This window comes from Prosopis cineraria, unplaced genomic scaffold (genome assembly GCF_029017545.1).
Source record: "Prosopis cineraria cultivar Desert tree isolate PC_DT_omini unplaced genomic scaffold, ASM2901754v1 PC10, whole genome shotgun sequence".
Taxonomy (NCBI): Eukaryota; Viridiplantae; Streptophyta; class Magnoliopsida; order Fabales; family Fabaceae; genus Prosopis; species Prosopis cineraria.
The window spans coordinates 3,329,432-3,349,550 of NW_026555341.1; the positions used below are offsets into that span (position 1 = coordinate 3,329,432).

Below are 20,119 nucleotides of genomic sequence, written 5' to 3' on the forward strand. Positions count from 1 at the left end.
TTTTTATACATGAGGAGGTGCCTTTCATTCCCACATCTAACCGATATAGGACTAAACCCCCTCCCCTTTTTTTTACTTTCTTTTCTTTTCTTTTTTTTAACTCTCACACACATATTAATAATAATTTTTTTTAAATCTTAAAATTATATCTTAACAAAATATTTCTTATATAATTTTAAACTTAAGTTTTTAATTCATAATTAAATGCCTACCCATATTATTATTTTCAAATAACCTCAAATAATATAAATTCCTATTATTATCATCATTTAAAAAAAACTTAAATTTCATAAATTTTTTTTATCTAAAAATTAGGATGTTACAATTGGAAGGCTTGGATAGTTTAATTTCATGGACAACACCCACTAAATAGCCAATAATTTTGTGTTGGAGGTATCAGGAGTTTATAAGAATATCATTGATAATGCATATCATGGAATGGTCACATAATTGTTATTTTTGCGACCTTGCATATCATATTTTCACCACATAGTTGGCATTATTGTGGTTTTACACTTTTACAAAGAGGCATATAGTTGTTGGTGTTGTGACCCTTTCATATTAAAACTTTCACATCACATGATTATTAGTTTTATGACTGGATGAACTCTATGGCTAAGTACATGGATATGTGTTAATTGAATATGCCACTTGTATCATTATAATTAATTGACGTGCATTTTTATATGTTAGATTGACATTGATTACTAAGTGGTTATACTTACTCATCTCTATTCAATATTATATGTGCTATTTCATCAGGTAAGGACAAAGGGAAGTAGCTTAAGGCATAGGATTCCGTTATTCTAACCTGTAAACCTCACTATTTTAAGAATTCATGTGCATAATTTTAATGAAATTTCTAACTAGCAATTGTATTATTTTGATTAATTGCATTATATGTAATAGTTTAAGTTAAACTATGTATTTTAGGCCCTAGGTGATATATATGATTAATCTTGATATTTACACAGAGATAAAATACTAATGCAAGTATGATACAAATGACATTTTTGATTTGTAAAGGAGGATTATGGGAACAAGTAGTAATTTGGCTCGCCTTTTTGTTTTGTGATCAAGGAGTTGAGCTTTAAAATTTTGATTTATGTGTTATTGAATTGTTGTTGTGTGTTGCACAGGTCCTTTTTAGTCTATTGAGTGTAATCTAGAAATATTTATGAGCTTTTGGCACTTGATAGAGAATTCAAACACCTAAATGGAATATGAAAAATAAAAAGGAGTGAGTTTGGTGAACGGATGCCTAACTTTTGAATAAAAAATGATATGATAGCAAAAAATATTATTAGCCAATACTCTGAAAGAGTTTTTTGTATACACCTAAATCATCTTAGTTAGATATTAAATGGAGAAATGAGACATGTTAAAAGTTTGCCCTTATTGCTATTAAATGACAATAATAGTGTTGTCAAATATGTATAATGTACCGTGGCACATGGCATAGGGAAGAATGTGCCGCAACAGAAGAGAGAAATGTCACAATGCACTTCTACTCTATTGCATTTAATTTGATGTTTTCCAACTTAAATGCAAATATTTTGATACAAATTAGTATCCCATGCTTTTATACACATATGTTTCCTTGATTTTGGTTTATGAAAGTTATAATATAGCGTTTTTAAAGGTTTGAAAAACTTGGGGTTCCATTTATGTAATTTTACAAACTTAATAATTCTTGTAGTTTAATCAAAGATTTATAAGTTAATTGGAGATCAGTAAAGGTGACCTTATGTCATTCTTAAAAAATAGAGAAATTAAAATTAAGTCAAAATGACACGGATCAACCCCTCTTCCTGTGCTAAATATCTTATCATTTTTGAAGTAACTGAAGTTACATCTATTTTTTCATTTCAATTCAAGAGTAACCTAAAAGTAGAGGTAACTGGAAGTTAGATTCTTATAGATAATTATTGTTTGCAATTATGAATTTTATGTTGTTGATTGTGCTAAAAATGATAGTGTGGATATGCAAGCATGTTGTTAAAGATTATTAAACATTATGTGATATATGGTTATGAATTTGTTGATGACGAGGTGGAACGATTCATTTAGTTCGGGTCGTGTGGTTATCAAACATAATGTGATAATAACATTGTGACTATTGAAATCTTAATGAGTATTGAATATGTTATGTGAATTAATGAGAATGTGTATAAGGATGCGGTTATACAGTTAAGTGGTCAAACCCTTTATCAGCTCACCCGCACATGGTGAAGGATAAAATGGGTAGATTCTACTTCAACCCAATTCTATTAGGTTTAACTTGGCCCAATGCATATTTTGGACTCCTAGACACCCTCATACATGACCTTAAGCCCAAAATAATCATTAATTAAGCACCCTATCATCCAATGAACCTCAAACCACCTTAACTAAGTGTACTCTTACCATCAAAGCCTCAATTATTCATATTGTCCTCGATTAATTCCCTAATTTAAAAGTTAGGATATTACAAATGTCATCTCTGGCACACCATTTTGGGTGTCCTAGATTTGCCACCATATAGCAAGCATCCTCGCCACTTTCATCTCTGGAGAGAGACTCACCTTCTAGGTCTACTTGAAGGTATTATCTCTCATTCATTCCTACTCCCTCAAGGCTCAATCGTTCTTCCTTGAAAATAGTTTCATATATCCTTGCATGCAAGTCCCTATCACTCAAAAGTCAAAAGAATTTGTTCTTGCATCTACCATGATTTTTCAAACATATCAAGTTTATAACACCAATAATTGATATGGGAAGAATGTTATTGAACTATACTTTAATTGAATATTAATGTTTATATGTTTTGTCAAACATATTTTTATGCTATGGAGTTAAATAATAAAGTGGATAGATATATTGTGATGTACACTTGATTGATCTACAAGTGATAGTAACATATATATAGACACACATACTTGGTATAGTCCTGTCATCTTCTTTGCTTAGTTTCTATGAGGTTACACAATATATCTACTTCAAGCTATAATTTAGTTCAAAGTAAGGGATGGGCATGGAGAACACGTGACGATGCCCTCACAAAACTAGACAAAGAGACAAAAATCAGAGCATCGTTAAGATTCTTGATGGTTTCATGTAGTGACGTTATCGTAGTTTGTGAGTTGTTTCGACTTCTCCAACGATATGAAGCTATCAAAGTTTATGTAGAGAGAAAGAAGGTGGGGAGGGGCGAAAGAGAAGGTGTGGGGCTTACATTTATCATCATATTATAAAAAAAAATATAAAAGAGGTGGGACTTATAGACTAAAGCAAATGGAAACCAATGAAGTTAATGTAAGGGGTACAAAGTTAGCAAATTTCATATGTTGAGAGATAGGGTTAATTCTAAATTGAGTTTAGAGTATCCAGTGACATGTTGTATAAATTTGATGAGCAAAAAAACCCTTAATCCTAAATATAATTGGAGGGAATAGTCATGTTTTATGTTATTGTATTTATATATTTTGAGTTAGCCAAGCAGATTATAATACTAGTTTACCTAAAAAATTAAATTAAATTATATTGCAGTGATATAAAAATAGAAAGTGTGTGTTGAAATGCAAGGTTGGGGAACATGGGTCTTAGGTGGGAGAATGTTGAGGCCAACTCAAAACCGTGGGGTGATAGATTGAGAGATAGATTTGTAGATTATTATAGATATCATCACGATTGACATCATCAACGTTTAAGAAAATTAGAGACTTCGCAAATAGAAAAAAAAAAGCCAAGAAAAAAAAGAGTAAAAAAAAAAGGCAAAAAAGAGAGTGAAAGAAGTGGGGGCTTTTGAAAAAATAAAAGAGAGAATGATAAATAACGATCTTATTAAAAAATTAATATTAAATTAAAAATTTTAGCACTGATTCATAAGAAAATGAGTATTAAATTTGAGAAATTTAAGGTTGAATAAATTCTAATTTATATGAATTTTCTTTTGGGGTTTTTTATTTGTCATCTTCCCAAGACAAAAAAACAAAAAGAAGGCCACGTCAGGAGGCACCCCAGGCCAAATTGACATCAAGTCGCACTTCACAAAAACTAGGAACGTGCTTATCCTCATATATTATATTCTCTTCCCCTCTCTCTTCACGCCAATGAGTGGGGGTCACAGCTACGCTCTTTTTTTTTAAAAAAAAAAAAATCACCAACCTTCCCATATTGGAAGTGGGACGAGGCTCTCCTTCAAAGGCATGTTTTCCTCAAGTGGAAACAGTGACACAGCAAGTGGGCCCCTCCTCTCCCGTTCAATAATTCACGCCCAGGCCCACCCCCTTTCTCCAATTGTGTCGTGCAGTGCAGTGTGTACCACCAGGCCCACTTAGTTTATTATTCTTAACCTCTCAGCCATGCGTCCAACCCAACTTTTGATGTCCCTTTAATATTTTCATTATTTCAAAACTCCCCAACTCTTGTTCTAGTGGCTAATTTAATGGGAGGGGTCCTCTCTCCGTATTCCCTCTCATTCATGAATGATCTATTCAAGTGGAACACACGATAATAATTTTTTTTCTCTTTATCAATTACTATCGCTTCATTAATTGCCTAACCACTGCTATACTATATCGCATCCACGCCATTCTTCGATTGGATCAGTTTTTTGGATCCTGTTGTCACTTAAATTATTCACATAAAATAATCTATCAAAGCTGCCACGCCACACAAATTTATATGTTTAAAAGTTGAGAGTATTTGCGCGAGTCTGTTGGAATTAAATATTAAGCATTAACAATGTAATGTAGAAGGATTAATGGAGGGACTTTTGGGAAAAGCGGGGAGACAGGAAAAAGGGAGGGACGGTGATTGGTGAGGGAGGGCATATGTTCTTAAAATAAGTTACGAAGTTTGCGTGGGAATGGGCAAAAAGAACATATTCAAAGAGTAACGTTGATGTTTCATTGGCAATGTGGAGAACCGGAATATCAAGTGTCACAAAAAATGCGATATACATTCGTGTGTTACTTCCCATATGTAGCAACACCGGATTCCTCATCAATTATATATCATTTGGCAGTTTCAGAAACCCAACCCAACCTACCACGAAATCCTATGACATGATATCCCGCAAGTCTCGTCTCATCTCATTCATCCAGCATTTTCTCTGTTTTCTTTTTTGTTTTCGCGTTATACTTTGTTGGTATTACAAGGATGTCGACTGTCAAGTGTGAATTAAATTGATTTGATTTGACTTGTTATGAAGAAAAATATTTCATACCCAATGAAGTTAGGTTAAAAAAAAGAGAGAGTACAAAAGTGGAAAATACTTGTAACTGGAATTTTGGATAAAATTATGATGCTATGTTTGCTTATACGTTCCCTCCTGAAATTGCCAGGCAGCCCAACAGTGTTTTCTCCTTTCGGAGATGTTTCCCCTGCCAAACGGCCATTCCGTAATTGGCGGCTCAACCATGGGAACAATCCATACAATTCTATGCACAAAATCCAGACCAAAACTTGCGTTTCAAGCCTGATTACACCGTCAAAACCCAATTTCAAAATATGAAACCTTGTGATATTAGGAAAAAGGAAGTCACGCGAAGGAATTCAGATTCGGTCCGGGCAATAAATATATGGGCCACTGGAGTCAAATCTACAGCATATATACTACTTGGGAGCAATGGGGGAAGGGAAACCGGCGGGAAAAGGTAGAACATGAAGGAGTGATGAGGTGGGCCATCCCACCAAAAGTAGATGGGAGGGAAGAAGCATCGGACGGTGTCCATGGCGTTTCAGAGGATCTGTGATCGAATCCAGGTTGTTGACCTGTCGCGGTGCCGTGAATCACGTGAATTTATATGGTTTGGACTGGAGCATCCATTCAGTAATATATTGCAATTATTTGCTGCCATAAAATATTGCACCTGCATACGTGGAGCCCTATCATACTTATCTTATTGCATCAATAAACTGGCACGGAAAGAAACACGTGGAAACTGGAAAGGTGGGTGGACAATGGACATACTCACATACATACTACGACATACTTGCCATGACCAGCCCCTCCCATCCGTTTCCCTTTATTAAATAAAGGTGCCCATTACCTAGTAAGCGATCGAAACATAGGCATATCATTCTTTAGTGCTTCCTGCTAAACTTTCTACGTATCTCATAACATTTCAGTTGTGCTGTCGAATATTATTAATAGTAATATATCACCAGTGTTGTTTATTCAAGTAAATCCATCGCCTGGATTGATCCTTTATGGTGCGCCTTGTGGGAGAGAATATTTAACAAAATGCAAGCCAGACTGTCTTGGACCAAGGGCTGTGCAGAATCAATAATATCACCCAAGACATCTTCTTCAAATGATAATTTCTCACGCACTTTCACGCACGCACACTCCTCCTCGGCTGTCTTATTTTCCTCCCCTTTACCGTACATAACTCGGGGTTTGGCCCCTGGAATCATCACCGGATCGGAATCTTGAAAAATTATTGTCCAGCTACTGCTACTGCTATTATTCGATAACTCGCCCTAGAATTGAACAAATGACAAAAACGGCGCTACCTGTAAAAAAAAACAAACAAACTGGTATACATCAAAATAAAAATAAAATAAATAAAATAATATTAGAAAATTTAAAATTAATTACGAGTGATGGATCTCCAATCGATCACTGATTATAGATATTATTAAGAAAAATGTCACTGCTAACACAAATTGGTGATAAATATATGATATCATTATATTTTGGTTAAATTTTATAAATTTAATGACTGATTTAAATTCATAACTAATCTTTGTCCCTAAATTTTCATATTAGTGACAAATCAGTGACATGTATTTTTTTAATTAAAAAATAGTAAAACTAAGTTTAAATATTTTATAAAAATAAAAAAATTGATAACATACATGGAGGGAGATGTGGAAAAATAATTAAAAATCACCTAATTCAATAATTACACAAATAATTTTTTCTCTTATTATAAATAAAATATGTAATATAAAATGATATAGAAAAATAATAAATAATTTTTTCTTTTATTCTGTAAATTTAAGTATAAATTTTTTTTCTAGCAGTGAAAATACCGGTTAAAAAATTCACGAAAAATCACTGGAATTGTCTGACTGTTACCAAGCCTCGAAGGCGGAAATTCCAGTTTCATTAGAAAGGAAAACACATATTTTCTGGGGGATCGATCGGGTGATTTTTATTATCTAAACACATGAATCTTCAAAGGAAATCAAACTTATCAAAGAGAAGCGAGTTAAAATACGAACTCTGTAAGTTTACAGACTCGTCCGGTAGAAACAAAAAGAAAAAGGCAATGAAGAACGTGTCTCTGGGCATCATTCGAAGATTTTGGAGGAAAACACCTGAGTGGCAAGAATAATCAGGAAAGGTTAGTGAGCGTACAATTCGTTGATTTAAACGAGGCACAACAAAATGAGTTCATGTTAGTAGTAACTTCTCTCATGTTCTGTATCGGGCCCCGAGTCCATGTTAGTGACGACGCAGCGCTGCGTTTCCTAGATGATTCGTGCTGGGGAGCCGCAATTCAACAAATAAGCTTTCAAGTTGCAGCCACTTGGTAGCCAAACAAGGCACAAGTAGGCCAACTTGGTGAATGAAGCCTTCAACTTGGTAATTTTTATTAGTATTACAAGACGTTAATCGGAGTGGCACTGGCAGTTTCCTTCTCATGTGCAGTCCCCGAAGTGGTCCCTAACCGTATTTTGTCAAAACCAGTGGGCCGGAAAACAGCTTGCTTCAACCCAACCTTTTTGTTTTAAAATAAATTGTCCATTTTCAACCTACGGATTTTTTATTTTTTATTTTTTACAGAAAAGAAGTGTTAGCCCTTCATTTTGCCTGATTTTGATACGAGTAATATTCTTAGTTTGTTTCAATCAAGAAACAAAATATTATTTAATAAAAAATATTCTTAGTTTGTAAATAAAATGGGGTTTTTTTTTATAAATTTTATTTTATATATAGCTATATAGACTCTCAGCTCTGCACGTCAAATTGGTAAAAAAATTGACTGTTAATAATAATAATAATATTGAAATAACGATCCTACAATATTTAGCGGAACGCGAATGTGTGGATACTATCGTTCATATGATTCAATGTTGTCATTTTTTTTTTGGGGGTCAAGCAATGTAGTCAGTTTTAAAAGTAATAAATTAGTTGCAAATCTTTTTTTATTTAATATGTTTGGGTGAGAGCTAGAGGAGAAAGAATAAGACAGTAAGGGAGGGGGGGCCATGAGAAGAAGGGCATAAAAACCAAAAGTTATGTGGTGGCCTGGTGGGAAAAGGCAGCACAATTTTGGAGCCAAAGCAAAGTCTTTTACCGATCAAGTTGGGTCTAATAAAAAAAATAATCCCTCTGATGAGCTAATTTTTTTTGTTAAAAGAATTATTTTCATTTAATGTCCAATAGAACAAAATTATTTTTTTAAAAATATAACTTTAGGTCCTATATTTTGCTTATATTTTTCTATTGATCACTGTATTTTTTTATATTTTCAGTTCCTATACTTTTATTTTTAATTGTTTTAGGTTCTTTTAAGATCCTTATATTTTATTTATAAAGGGATATAAAATAATAAAAAATAAAAATACAGGAAAAAAATATTAAAAAAATATAAAAATTAATGACAAAATACAAATAAAGTATATGAATCTAAAATTTTTTTTATTTTTATTTTTATTTTATTTTTAATAAGAGGATACTCGTAAGGAGGGAGAAAAAGAAGCGAGGTCTTTCACATGGGGGCCTTATTGGAATGATGTTCTCTGTTTTTGCTGTTTTTTGTAATGCATGATTGGGCTTCACTTTGTTGGGTATCGAAAATCATTAGTTTTGATTGAGACATGGGTTCCGTCCTGCTTGCTCTTCCACCCAACCAATTAAAAAAGTCTTTTGTCCATTGTATCAAAAACACGTCTTTTGTCCATCTTCTGCAAATCATGAATTACATAAAATACAGAAACATAAACTATACTATTTTATATTTTGTGTGTAGTGTGTACCTTAAACTACACTATTTTATATTTTGTGTGTACCTTTTCTTTTTTGTTCATATAATTTGTGTGTGTCTTTTCATATGTTGATGATGTTGGATGAGATAACATAGACGAGAAGCCTTAGCATGCCTGGCTGATGGGCCATAAAATTCAATTGAAATTGGGCCTCATGTATATACGGGTCCAATCCATTTTTTCTTTCTGGCCTTGATATTTATTCCGATTCTTGAAGGCTACGCGCAGATTGCGTTGCGGGTTCTCTGTCCGATCTGGATGTTCCGTCTCCCCGACCAGAACTTTACTGGGACAGTTTTGATATTTCTGTTCGATTTTTTTTTTTTTTTCATTGTAAAAGCAAGAAATCGCGGTCTCCATCTGCGGATCGACTTGCCCGGTAAATATCTGCTGGGCGTTCCCTGCATATTGAAAAGCCCCTTGTCCTCACTTTGAGTTCCGAGTCCAGAACTAGGAGCGTTAAACGCTGACAATGGACTCGGTCATTCACCTTGACGCTCTGCCGCTGCCTGGTCCTGGCTTCTCTTCCAACCATCACAGGCTCTGCGTCTTCGGTTTCTCACCACCCACTTGGAGGAGTCACGCCTCCATTAATGTTCCGTGCTTCCACCGCTTCCGTCGAGCTCTGAGGATTCGTGGATCACCGGTGGCCGCTTCCAGCTCCCTCGCGACTAATTCAGTGCCGGTATATCTTTTTTTATAGCATTTGTCACTTGAATTATACTCAACTCCTTTTGCGCAGTGTACCTTGAGAAATGACCAGATTTATCCCTGTGATTAAAATCTCTATGTGTGTGTGTGTGTGTATATATATATATATAAAGGAGAATAGAAGCTGTGAATTACAATTATTTTGTGCAGTTAACTTTAGTCTGATTTGGCCAAAGAAAAGAAAGAAAGAATAAAGGAGCATGTCACTGCATAGTCGACCGGATTCCTGAGCATACGCATCAATTTTATGCACGAGTTTAATTAGAAAGTCATTTGTGTTTCTCAAGCTGTTCGGAGTTAAAAAATGGGAAACTGGATCTTTAACTTTGGAGCAGACTGGTTTTAGCATTGTTAAACATCGTTCTGACAGTAAGGCATATATATTTTATTGGCTATTTGGTTATGTTATTCATTGATATGCGGTTTGTTTAAACTAAAGGGAGTATTACTAGAGGCGAGGAGGAAAAATAATGGTTGTAAGTTTGCACCGAGCGGCTAATTCTACTTCCCAGGGCCCTGGGACTATACCTTTTGCTTTCGAAAAACATTATGATTTCGCATCTCAGAGCTTTTTTGGGATGGCCGTATTTGTCTTCTCCTACGACGCTTCCACTTTACGAGTGACAGAGAACAAAGCCAATTAAAAGAAAACCTTTTTATCTGGCAGTTTCAAATAGAGAGAAGCCTCTTATCATGAGGTAGAAAAATCAAGGCCAAATTAATTTTTTCTGCTTTCCTGATGATGCCAGACGTTCACGACTGTTACTCTCTCTTACAAATTCCGTTTCTGAAATTTGTGTTCCTTGTACTAACTGAATTCTAACATGGCATACAGTCAAGGAGTGGTGTTTATACTGTTGGTGACTTTATGACAAGCAAGGAGTACTTGCATGTAGTAAAGCCAACAACATCTGTAGATGAAGGTAATTTTCATGCTTTTGTTCACGTCTTATCTCATCATGCAAATTTCTTCCTGATGCGGGGGAGGAGGTTATAATTTAAATTTCTAACATGTTATCCACTTTTCAACAGCTCTGGAAAGTCTTGTTGAGCACAGAATAACTGGTTTTCCTGTGATAGATGATGATTGGAACTTAGTGAGTCATCTCTACCCATTTTCATGAATCAATTAAAATTTTGCTGGTGTAATCCGTGTCCTTACTGCTTACTACTGATGAAGAGAACTCTTTGGCAGTTTTACAACTCTATTTTTTCTCTCAAAAATTCAGAAGACGTTGATATCCATTTAAATGTTTGACAATGATTTATGCTGCATATTCTTTCCGCACTATACATAGCCAAGCTTATATGTGATTGGTTCAACGAATTATTGGTGGATTAGTTGTCATGAAATGATTTGTGAATTTTCTCTTTTACCCTGCAGGTTGGTGTTGTTTCAGATTATGACCTGTTAGCATTAGACTCTATATCAGGTAAATCGGTTCAGTGAAACATGAAACATGAGTTGTTGGGAAACGTGATGTTTATTTTTGTTAATAAGCTCTTATAGCTCAAATAAGATGTAATGCTCATTTCAGGCCATGGACGAATAGATAACAGCATGTTTCCTGAAGTTGACAGTTCTTGGAAAGTACGTAAAAAGTCCTCCCCACTGGTAGTTGAACTTGAGTCCCGTTTGTTTGTTCTGTGGTTTGATGATATGCTTAAGAAGGGCTTATCAATTGTTGAAATAGCCACATTTCACCAGCGCTGCATATACGCATAACTAGGCATTCCATACCTGCTTTGCTTTATAAACGATTTCAAATATGAAATATTGCAGTTGTCAACTATATCTCTCTGGGAGGTGTTAGTAAAGCCTATGCCTTGTCTAATTATCAATGATGCGTATAATCTCATCTGTATTGACCATTCTCTTTCAGCTCCGACACTCCATAATTGTTCATTCTGGTTGAATCACTGGTCCTTACCTCCCACTATATGTCCTCCTCTTGCCCTTTCTATTCGTTGATGTTGTCATGGGTGGTGGGGGTGTTCATGAATCATCATATCTATCTTCTTCCTCCTTTTCTTGCATAGTTACAGTTTCACCACCAGTACCTTTCACTACCCTCCTCTGTACCACTCTTGGAATGCCAGTATGACTGCAGTTTAAGGGCTGCAATGATGTGATTTCTTGGCAGTTACCTTTCATGACCCTCCTCTGTGCCATGCTTGCAAGACCAGTATGGCTATAAGTTTAAGAATCCCAGTAGTCTTGGTTAATGAACTAATCCCTTGATTATTGTTTGTTCTTCCCCATATAATTTTACAAAGACAAGGCAGGCTTTGTATTGGCATCTCCATATAACCTCATTGGTTTGAATAACTCCTTTTCTTTTTCTCACAGTAACATTCTGAGATTTTATACATTAATAAAAATGCATTCTAGCCGTTCCTTACAATGTTGCTGTCCAGTGTGATTGAAAGGCAAGAGCTTCCTTTCACTTTTGAAATTGGTCTGAAATCATCTCAGTATGCTTAAGATAAAAGGACAGAAAGGGAAACTAAAATTTGCATAGTCATGATTACACTTTACTGGATTCATTGTATTGCTTGTAGGATTTTAAATGTTCAGATGGTTCATGATTTGTTTAATTTATGAAAGATGTTGTTAATATTATAATGGCTCGCAGACTTTCAATGAGGTTCAGAAACTGCTTAGCAAGACCAACGGCCAGGTGATTGGTGAATTAATGACCACCTCTCCTATGGTTGTTCGGGAGACCATCAATCTCGAGGATGCTGCTAGGTTCTTTTTTATGCTCCCTTAAGTTCAACGTCTCTCTTCCACTTCTCATTTCACCTACGATTTACTTTCGTTAATCAAAGATGACAGTTTTGAAATTTCTATCTTCTATCTTCAGGTTATTGCTGGAGACCAAATTCCGACGACTTCCAGTTGTAGATGCAGAGGGTAGGCTGGTAAGAGACTTCCCCGTTCCTTCATCTTTCTTATTTTCTTGACCTTCATCTTTATGTTTATTTGGGTTTCTAAGACGCCATTGTTAATGATCTGAAGGTCGGGATTATCACAAGAGGAAATGTAGTCAGAGCCGCTCTTCAAATTAAGCGAGCTATCGAAAAGAAAGCATGACAGGATATAGAAGACTGTTCATATCATTTGTTGTTTGAATTGGTGGACGAAACTAGCTTTGAATAGAATTAAAATTTTGGCATGCATGCCTAGCCTCCATATCAATTATAGGATTGTTTTACAAGTACAAGAATGTCAATCATCATTCAATTATTTAAGGGCCAAGTCTTGTAAATTTTCTCTATATATTATAAACTCAATAGTTGCTGGAGAAGGGTGAGCGACGGGGATTAGTGTTTTGCCACTGTTAAAGATGAGAAACTCCTCAGTCTGATGTTTGACGTGAAACTTAAAGCTGTCGCAATAAAATGATGAGCATGACGTGTGAATGACTGTCGCAATAAAACAAATTTCCTTCGTGTTAATCTTCGACTGCCGATGTGTCCCTACAAAGATATTGCTAGACACGTCGAGCTCAAGTGTCGAGTGACTCCATAACTAGTTGTTGCACTGAATGTGGGGGGAGTGTTCTGGTCTGGACCTGGCTTCCTTCCAAATCTGAAATGCTCATCAGCAGCGGTAGTTGGCTCTAGTGATAATCCGATATTCCTTTCAATTCTTTTGTTGTTTTTACCTTCTGGGATTTGTTCATAGATTAAGAAATCATTAATTAATATACAATATTAGTACTTCATATGGATTGAAATAATATCATTTAATACAATAGTTTAGAAAGTACTAGACATAATTATAAATAGTTGAACGAGGATATAGTTGGAAAAAAAAATAAACAAGCATTTAGATTCTAAAATAATAGTTTTCTAGTAAGCGCAAAAACCTAAAATAAAGAGAAGTTGGAATTTAGAAAGTACTTTTTAAGTAAGATTGAGCGTTCAAATTTTGCGAATAAAAAATGGATATTGAGAGAAATATTTTTATTTAAAGTCGCTATTTTTTAATTTGAATTAGTGGGTAGTATAAGTAATGAGACTATCAGAGTGGATGGTCGTGAAAAGACTCGTTCTCATCGCCATTTGGATCCTCCTTCCCCATCTCCACATTCCTTGGTTTGGGGAAACACAGTGCTGGGGCTTTTGAATGTCTTCTTCCCTTTAATTTCCCAAATAAAGGCCTCCGACCACACGCAACGTTTTTTTGTTTTTTGTTTTTGTGTTTTTTGGGTGATAACATGTGACATACATTTACCTAGGAATAGATCTCGCACTGCCTTGGCTGATTCAGCCAGCCAGCCTCTGAAGAGAATCTTTTTCTTTCCGCTGGGAGGGCGACCTCTTTAATAGTTTAATCACACACCTACTTCTGACCATAAGCCACCCCTCAGTCCTAAGATAAGAACAAGTTTAAAAAAGTTATCTTAATCTTTCCGCTAATCATGGATTAATCACATATCTTTGTGAGCTTAAAAGTATGGGATACAGCTCAGATCCAAATCAGAAAATCACTGCAAGATATATTATTAGTTAGTCGGCGAATTCTACCGAGAGAATCCGGATGCAAATATCAAGGAATGAAAGGTGCAATGCAGCTAGTAATGACACTTAACTGAGCTGGTTTTCAATGCATTGGTGGCACAGTGGCAATGCTGAGTTAATGCGCGTCTTAGCCACTAGTAACAACCGTCATGAACAGTGGTGCTGCCAAACCGTGGGAGGTTTTAATCACCAACACATAATCGAAATGGTTGCAAGAACAACACGGGTAGTAGTATTAATTAATGGAGCCAGAGACCTTTTTAATTTGGCCGGGCACGGAGATGCAAGATATTTTGTTTGCTATTGTTGATGTTAAGATACAGATGAGAGTGTGGATTGTGTGAGGATTTGAGCCGTGTTAGAAAGATCGGAACGTCAAAACCGATGAAGCGACCCCATCAGGCATCGTTATGCCCAAAGAAAACGAAAGCAGAAGCAGCGACCACTCCGATTGTCAATCGACAGCACAACCAAACTCTCTCGATCTTATCGCTTCTCTTTTAGTAGTTATAACTTTAGTGGTTAACATGGCTCCCTCTCCCCATTGTAGGCCACTCCTGTCCCCTCATTCTCATCCCCACAAATCCTGATTTCCACCGAATTTCTAAACTTGCCCTGATTCAACGCAACAAATATTTACTCCACAACAAGACGCTACGAACATCTTCAACAACAAAAATCATCATGGAAATTGAAGAGACCAGTTAATTACTAATTAATTGATTAATTTACATTTAACTCTTTAAACCACGCCAAAATTCCTTCGGAATGGAAGAAAAAGACTGGCCAGGATCAGGAGGGGATGAGACGAGTACGCTCCAGTGAATAAGGAAGGCTTCATCAGAACAGCCATCATCCATCAGGCCGTCTGTCTTCATGCTGAACGTTTGCACATTAGATATTTGCTTCTGCTTCCTGTCTCATTCGCAGTCGCAGTCCGAATTCTCGGGTTCCGGTATCTTGTTGAGATCAACCCGCTCCAAAAACTCCCCGGAGCCGGTTCTGGCTCCTGCGCTGCGTGAGATGAGCTCTGGAGCCACCGACGCATGGAGGTGATGGTGGCGAGCGGCCTGGAGCGCGTCGACCCTGGCACCAACCTCCGTCGCTTTCTTCCTAATCGAAGCAGCCGACATGTCGCAGTCGCAGCCGCCAACGCCGCCGCCTTCTAAAAGGTCGGGGAAATTGAGGCGGGCCGATGGTCCCCTGAGATAGAAAACGGCGGTGTCGTAAGCCCGCGCCGCTGCGACGGGCGTGGAGTAGGAGCCGAGCCAAATCCTGGAGCGTTTATTGGGCTCTCGAATCTCGGCGACCCACTTGCCCCACTTCCTCATCCTAATCCCTTTGTATCTTCTCTCTCCTTCAACTGCCCCTCTTTTCGTGGTCGGCGTCTCTCTGTCTCTCACCCCACCTTCCGCAGCTTCATCATCCATCTCTCCCCCTCGGCGAGTTTGGGTAAAATCTGAATCAAAAGGGAGAGAGAGAGAGTGAATCTTCATGAGGAATGGGGAATATGGCGAGAGTGCGAGAGAGTAACGCCTTTTGGAGACACCCTCGTGGGACTCCTCCACTGAGCTTGTCATCCGCTTAAGCTTCCATGTCCCGTTCTTTAAACCCAAATCCAAGGGGGGCGGGGAAACAAAAAAGAGTATATAATATAAATAACCGAGCCTGAAGATAAAATTATGAATAAGTCCCAGTTAAAGACCCTATTTATAAAAGTCATAATAAGATGCTTATTTACAAATAAATTCTATAAATTTGTGAAACTAATCAAAATACTCTCAAATTCGCTGTGGAGTTTAGCCAGCGATTAAAAGGCTCTACGGTAATTTGTAAATATTAAAATATTAATTTTTTAAAAATTACACGTAGATTTAAAATGTTTAACTATTAAACCTATAAACTTTAATTTTTTAAATATTAAAATATTTTAAGACAATTGACCTGTAAATATACAATATTTAATTTGTAAAAATTAAAATAATAAAAATATTTTATTTGACTGACCAAGTGATTGGTGAATGATCATTGACAATCAGTCAATGTTAGTTAAATGCAAGGAATATATATGTGCAATATTTAACCAAGAAAGTTATTTGCAACCACGCCGTGAGTATTTCATTAAATTTGTTGGAATTGTGTGCAAATAATATTTTTATTTAGGACATATATGAAATATTCCCTATTTTAAATTACAGAACCGTTTCACCGACATCGTCTTTTCTGTTTTCTTTGTCAATATTAAAGTTGAGATTAGGGATAAAAATAAATTAGATCGAGTTAGATTTAGATTAAATAAACTTAAACTTGACATAAAGTTTGTATCAAGTTTTTTTTTTTTTTGATTCAAGTTTGAATCTATTTAAAACCTTTTTTGATTTAAAAGCTTATTTAAAAGTAAATTTTTTAAATAAACTCACATTTTATTTTTAAATATTTTAAATAAAATTTAAGACTATTAGTATAAATATATAATATAATTTATTAATTATAATATATGATAATTAAAAGGACTTACTAACAACAATACAATAATAAAGTAATAACATAAAAACTAATATATAAATCCAATATAATTGAAAACATATTTAAAATTAAAAATAAATTTATTAAAAATTAAATGGTGAAATTAATGTGCATGTGATATATTACATAATATATATATATATATATATATTTATGTAAATAGGCAAACATGTTAGACTCGCAAACTAAACTTTGAAAAAGTTAAATAGGCTCAATTAATGGTCTATAAAAAAAAAGTTTAAATCTGACTTGAGTTTATTTAATAAATATATTAAATTAGACTTGAAATAAATTTTGATAAAGGCCTGACTTATTTTCACCTTAATTGAAATAGTACATTTATTTATTTTGAGGCACGATATACAGCTTTTGGAGAGAACAAAATAAAGAATTGAAGTCAAGCACATCACTAAACTTGACTGTAATAAAACTGTTACTGAATCTTCTCATCTTTAACGAAGGAAACTGATGAAGGACCACAATGAAATGTTTACAAATTAAATTGAATGTTTTGAAATATCCAAAATAATTAATGCCCGAAGACCTGGCTGCATGAATGCGAGTAGACGCTTTCCTCTCCTCATCCTTTACGAAACTACCTTCGGTTTGTTCTTTGTTTGGGTTTTCTTGCCGAATGTGGAAAAAAGGTTAGATATTTTTGCCCAAAAACGAATAAATGTACTGTAGTAATTTTTTTTTTTTATAATGCATGTTGGGATTAAAATATGACGTAACATCTGCTCTATGGCGGTGAGCTTTGGTTGTTGTCTTTTGGCGGTTAGTGAAATGGAATTAAAAACCAGATAAGGAAAAGAAAAAAACATAAATTTCAAAATTTTAATTCGTTTCTCATAATTAGTTGAAGAGTATTATTATTATTATTAATTCTGAAGGGGGGGAAGAGCGAAGAGGTAGGTCGGTGGTCGGTGGTCGGTGGATACCGTTAGGAATTGACTTTCCTTCCACGCAATAACGATGGGCATAGCGGGGCAATTTTGTCCTTTTCAAATTGAGTTATCTTGCTTAAAGGCACTTCCACGGGGGTATTCTGGTAATTTAGAAAAATGTGATGGCCTGCAAAGTAAAATTCGAGCACCCTGCTAATAATCATATTGGGAGAATTACACCTAGACGCACATACCAGAGAAATATGAAAGTACAGCCCAATATATTCTAAATTTATTTTACAAGTTGGAAGGCTGTAAATGCAAATATGTTTTACTGATAAAAGACCTATTTACTCCTCCCAAAACCAGCCAGTGTTCAACTCCAATCTCTTCCTCCTCCTCCTCCCTCTTCTTCCTCTTCCTCTCCTTTCTCTCATTACCTTTCTTCTCTCCCTCTTCCTTACATTTGATGCAGAAGGCCTTGAATTTTGTAACATTTTGAAAATTTTAATTGGATTAAGCTAAGTTAAATGAGGTTGAGTTGTGAATTAACATGATGTGTGTTTAGAAAGATCTAACAAGTGTTTTTAGTTATGATTTCTGCCTAAGATTTGGGTTCGAAATGAAGTCGGATCATTCAGAACTTAAAAAGGATAAAATCAAAGGAGTTTGGGATTATGCCACGTGCCACAGCACATTAGTCAAATTTTAGCTTAAGTAGACTTGTGTCAATTCTCAAAATCAAAAGGATGGTAATCCATTTTGTGAACTATTTCATTGTAAGGAAAGCTCTTTCTACCATGGTAAACTTTATAAAGTATTTTAATTTTTAATTATCGTGGTAGTTTCTTTTCTACTATGGTAGATTTTGAAAATGACATCTAAATTTTTTTTACTATAGTAAACCATTATTTATTATGATAGTATTTTAAAAATTAGTTACCCTTTAATTCCATGGTAGACATTTTTCTATGGTAAGTGTTTTAGTAGCTAAAGTTGAATATTAAATTATATTTTCGTGAAAAGCTAGAGTGTTATATAGTGCAAGGACACTTTGAGCTTTGACATTATTGGGATGTTCTATTAGCTAGTAAAAAATTTCACACTTGAACTATTTTATGCTCCTACTCAAATTAGTAAAGGTAAAAAATTTACAAGTAAAGATCTTAATATTTCCTAGTATATGTTCAAATACTTATAAGTAAAAGTTTATATCTTGACAAGTAAAGGTTCAAAGTTGACATTTTGCCAAAGTTTACAAATTTACAACTATATGTCTATAGGTTTAGTTATATACAATTCAAAGTCCAACATTTTTTACTTTAGATGTTCACAACTTAGTCATAACAAGTTCTGATTTTTACAACTTCTATAGCAGTCATTGAAAATCTCACTACAAGAAGAAATTGAGTTCATTTGAATTTCAACACTTAGTCAAAATATGTATCTAAATGAAAGATGAATAAACCCCTTTCAAAAGTAAAATAATGTCTAATGTTACAAAGTACAACTCCCTTCAAACAACATATCCCCCTTATGCCTCATTTAGAAATTGTTATAGATTCTATGATGAAACTTACAAGCAAATTCAAGGCCTTCTATGTCAAATTTAAGGAAGAGAAGATGAAGAAGAGAGAGGAAGAGAAGAGAAAGAAGAAGAGATCATAGTTGAACACTGGTTAGTTTTACGAGGAGTAAATGGGTCTTTTCTCGCTAAAACATATGTACATCAAAGATCTATGGGCTTACAGAGTAAATTCATAATGCATTAAGTCTTAGTTGCAACTTTTTCTAGTTTGAGGGCCTTATGTGCAATTCTCCCAATCATGTTTAGGGGAGGCTTTTTAAAATAACTGTTGTAACCATTTTTTTCTATTAATTATTTATCAACATAATTATGAGGATAATTTTACATACTTCCTTCATTTAAAAATATAAAGTATTTTTTTAAGGAGTTGAATGTTAAAAAATATAAAATATTTTTAGTTTTTTGAGATGTAATCATTGTCTTTTTTTTAAATGCTTTCATTAATAAATAATTTTATATTTATTATAGATGTTTAATAGAGATAAATATAAAAAGATAAAATTAATTAAAAAATAAATAATTATTTAATTGAGAAATGAAATCTGTTAAAAATATTTTATATTTTTTAAAAAATAGAGAGTAGTAGTTATTTGATGGCAATTGTCAACGCATCACTTCATTGGATTAGGTCACTGCAAAATGTTTTTTATTTAAAAAAAAACAAAAAGATTTATTCGTGATTCCAATTTCGAATCTAAGCTATGCTTGCCTCCAATCCCAAAATTGTATTTGGTCGCTTACGTCTTTAGTTTTCTTCCATCACAATCTAAAACCAATACGATATAGTGGTCTAAAGGGAGAATAAAAAAACCAAGCAAGACCAAAATTTGAACCCATAATTAAAAATGATACTAAATGAAACTAGAGGCTTGCCAAAACCCAAAAAAAAAAA

At 34.7% G+C, this 20,119-nt stretch overlaps 2 protein-coding genes and 1 long non-coding RNA gene across 5 annotated transcripts; 1 reads left to right on the top strand and 2 right to left on the bottom strand.

Moving 5' to 3' along the window:
- Positions 1 to 5,191: 5,191 nt before the first annotated feature.
- On the bottom strand, positions 5,192 to 7,536 carry LOC129321369 (uncharacterized). The gene is made up of 3 exons (XR_008595986.1): positions 7,404 to 7,536; positions 7,216 to 7,311; positions 5,192 to 6,501 (listed from the first exon to the last, which is right to left on the bottom strand). It is a non-coding gene; the product is annotated as an uncharacterized LOC129321369 (long non-coding RNA).
- Positions 7,537 to 9,202: 1,666 nt separating this feature from the next.
- LOC129322190 (CBS domain-containing protein CBSX1, chloroplastic-like) lies at positions 9,203 to 12,968 on the top strand. Of its 3 annotated transcripts, none has more exons than XR_008596217.1 (8): positions 9,203 to 9,670; positions 10,532 to 10,619; positions 10,729 to 10,793; positions 11,081 to 11,129; positions 11,235 to 11,311; positions 12,333 to 12,477; positions 12,564 to 12,621; positions 12,719 to 12,892. XR_008596217.1 is itself a non-coding variant. In XM_054968323.1 (8 exons), the coding sequence occupies exons 1-8, from the start codon at positions 9,458 to 9,460 to the stop codon at positions 12,791 to 12,793; spliced, it is 741 nt and encodes a 246-aa protein (XP_054824298.1). In that variant the 5' UTR covers positions 9,204 to 9,457; the 3' UTR covers positions 12,794 to 12,968. The 3 variants fall into 3 exon arrangements, 2 of the variants coding, with proteins under 2 accessions (XP_054824298.1, XP_054824299.1); XM_054968323.1 differs by having other exon boundaries at positions 9,204 to 9,670; positions 12,333 to 12,448; positions 12,719 to 12,968; XM_054968324.1 differs by having other exon boundaries at positions 9,205 to 9,670; positions 11,235 to 11,287; positions 12,333 to 12,448; positions 12,719 to 12,968.
- Positions 12,969 to 14,845: 1,877 nt separating this feature from the next.
- LOC129322191 (ethylene-responsive transcription factor ERF011-like) lies at positions 14,846 to 15,863 on the bottom strand. The gene has a single exon (XM_054968325.1). It carries the CDS (start codon positions 15,804 to 15,806, stop codon positions 15,147 to 15,149), a length of 660 nt encoding a protein of 219 aa, XP_054824300.1. The 5' UTR covers positions 15,807 to 15,863; the 3' UTR covers positions 14,846 to 15,146.
- Between the last annotated feature and the right edge of the window lie 4,256 nt (positions 15,864 to 20,119).

Coding starts and splice junctions, on each gene's coding strand:
- LOC129322190 (XM_054968323.1), top strand. CDS start 9,458: ATGGACTCGGTCATTCACCTTGACGCTCTGCCGCTGCCTGGTCCTGGC. Junction 9,671..10,531: donor TCGCGACTAATTCAGTGCCG/GTATATCTTTTT, acceptor CATGGCATACAG/TCAAGGAGTGGTGTTTATAC. Junction 11,130..11,234: donor AGCATTAGACTCTATATCAG/GTAAATCGGTTC, acceptor TGCTCATTTCAG/GCCATGGACGAATAGATAAC.
- LOC129322191 (XM_054968325.1), bottom strand. CDS start 15,806: ATGACAAGCTCAGTGGAGGAGTCCCACGAGGGTGTCTCCAAAAGGCGT.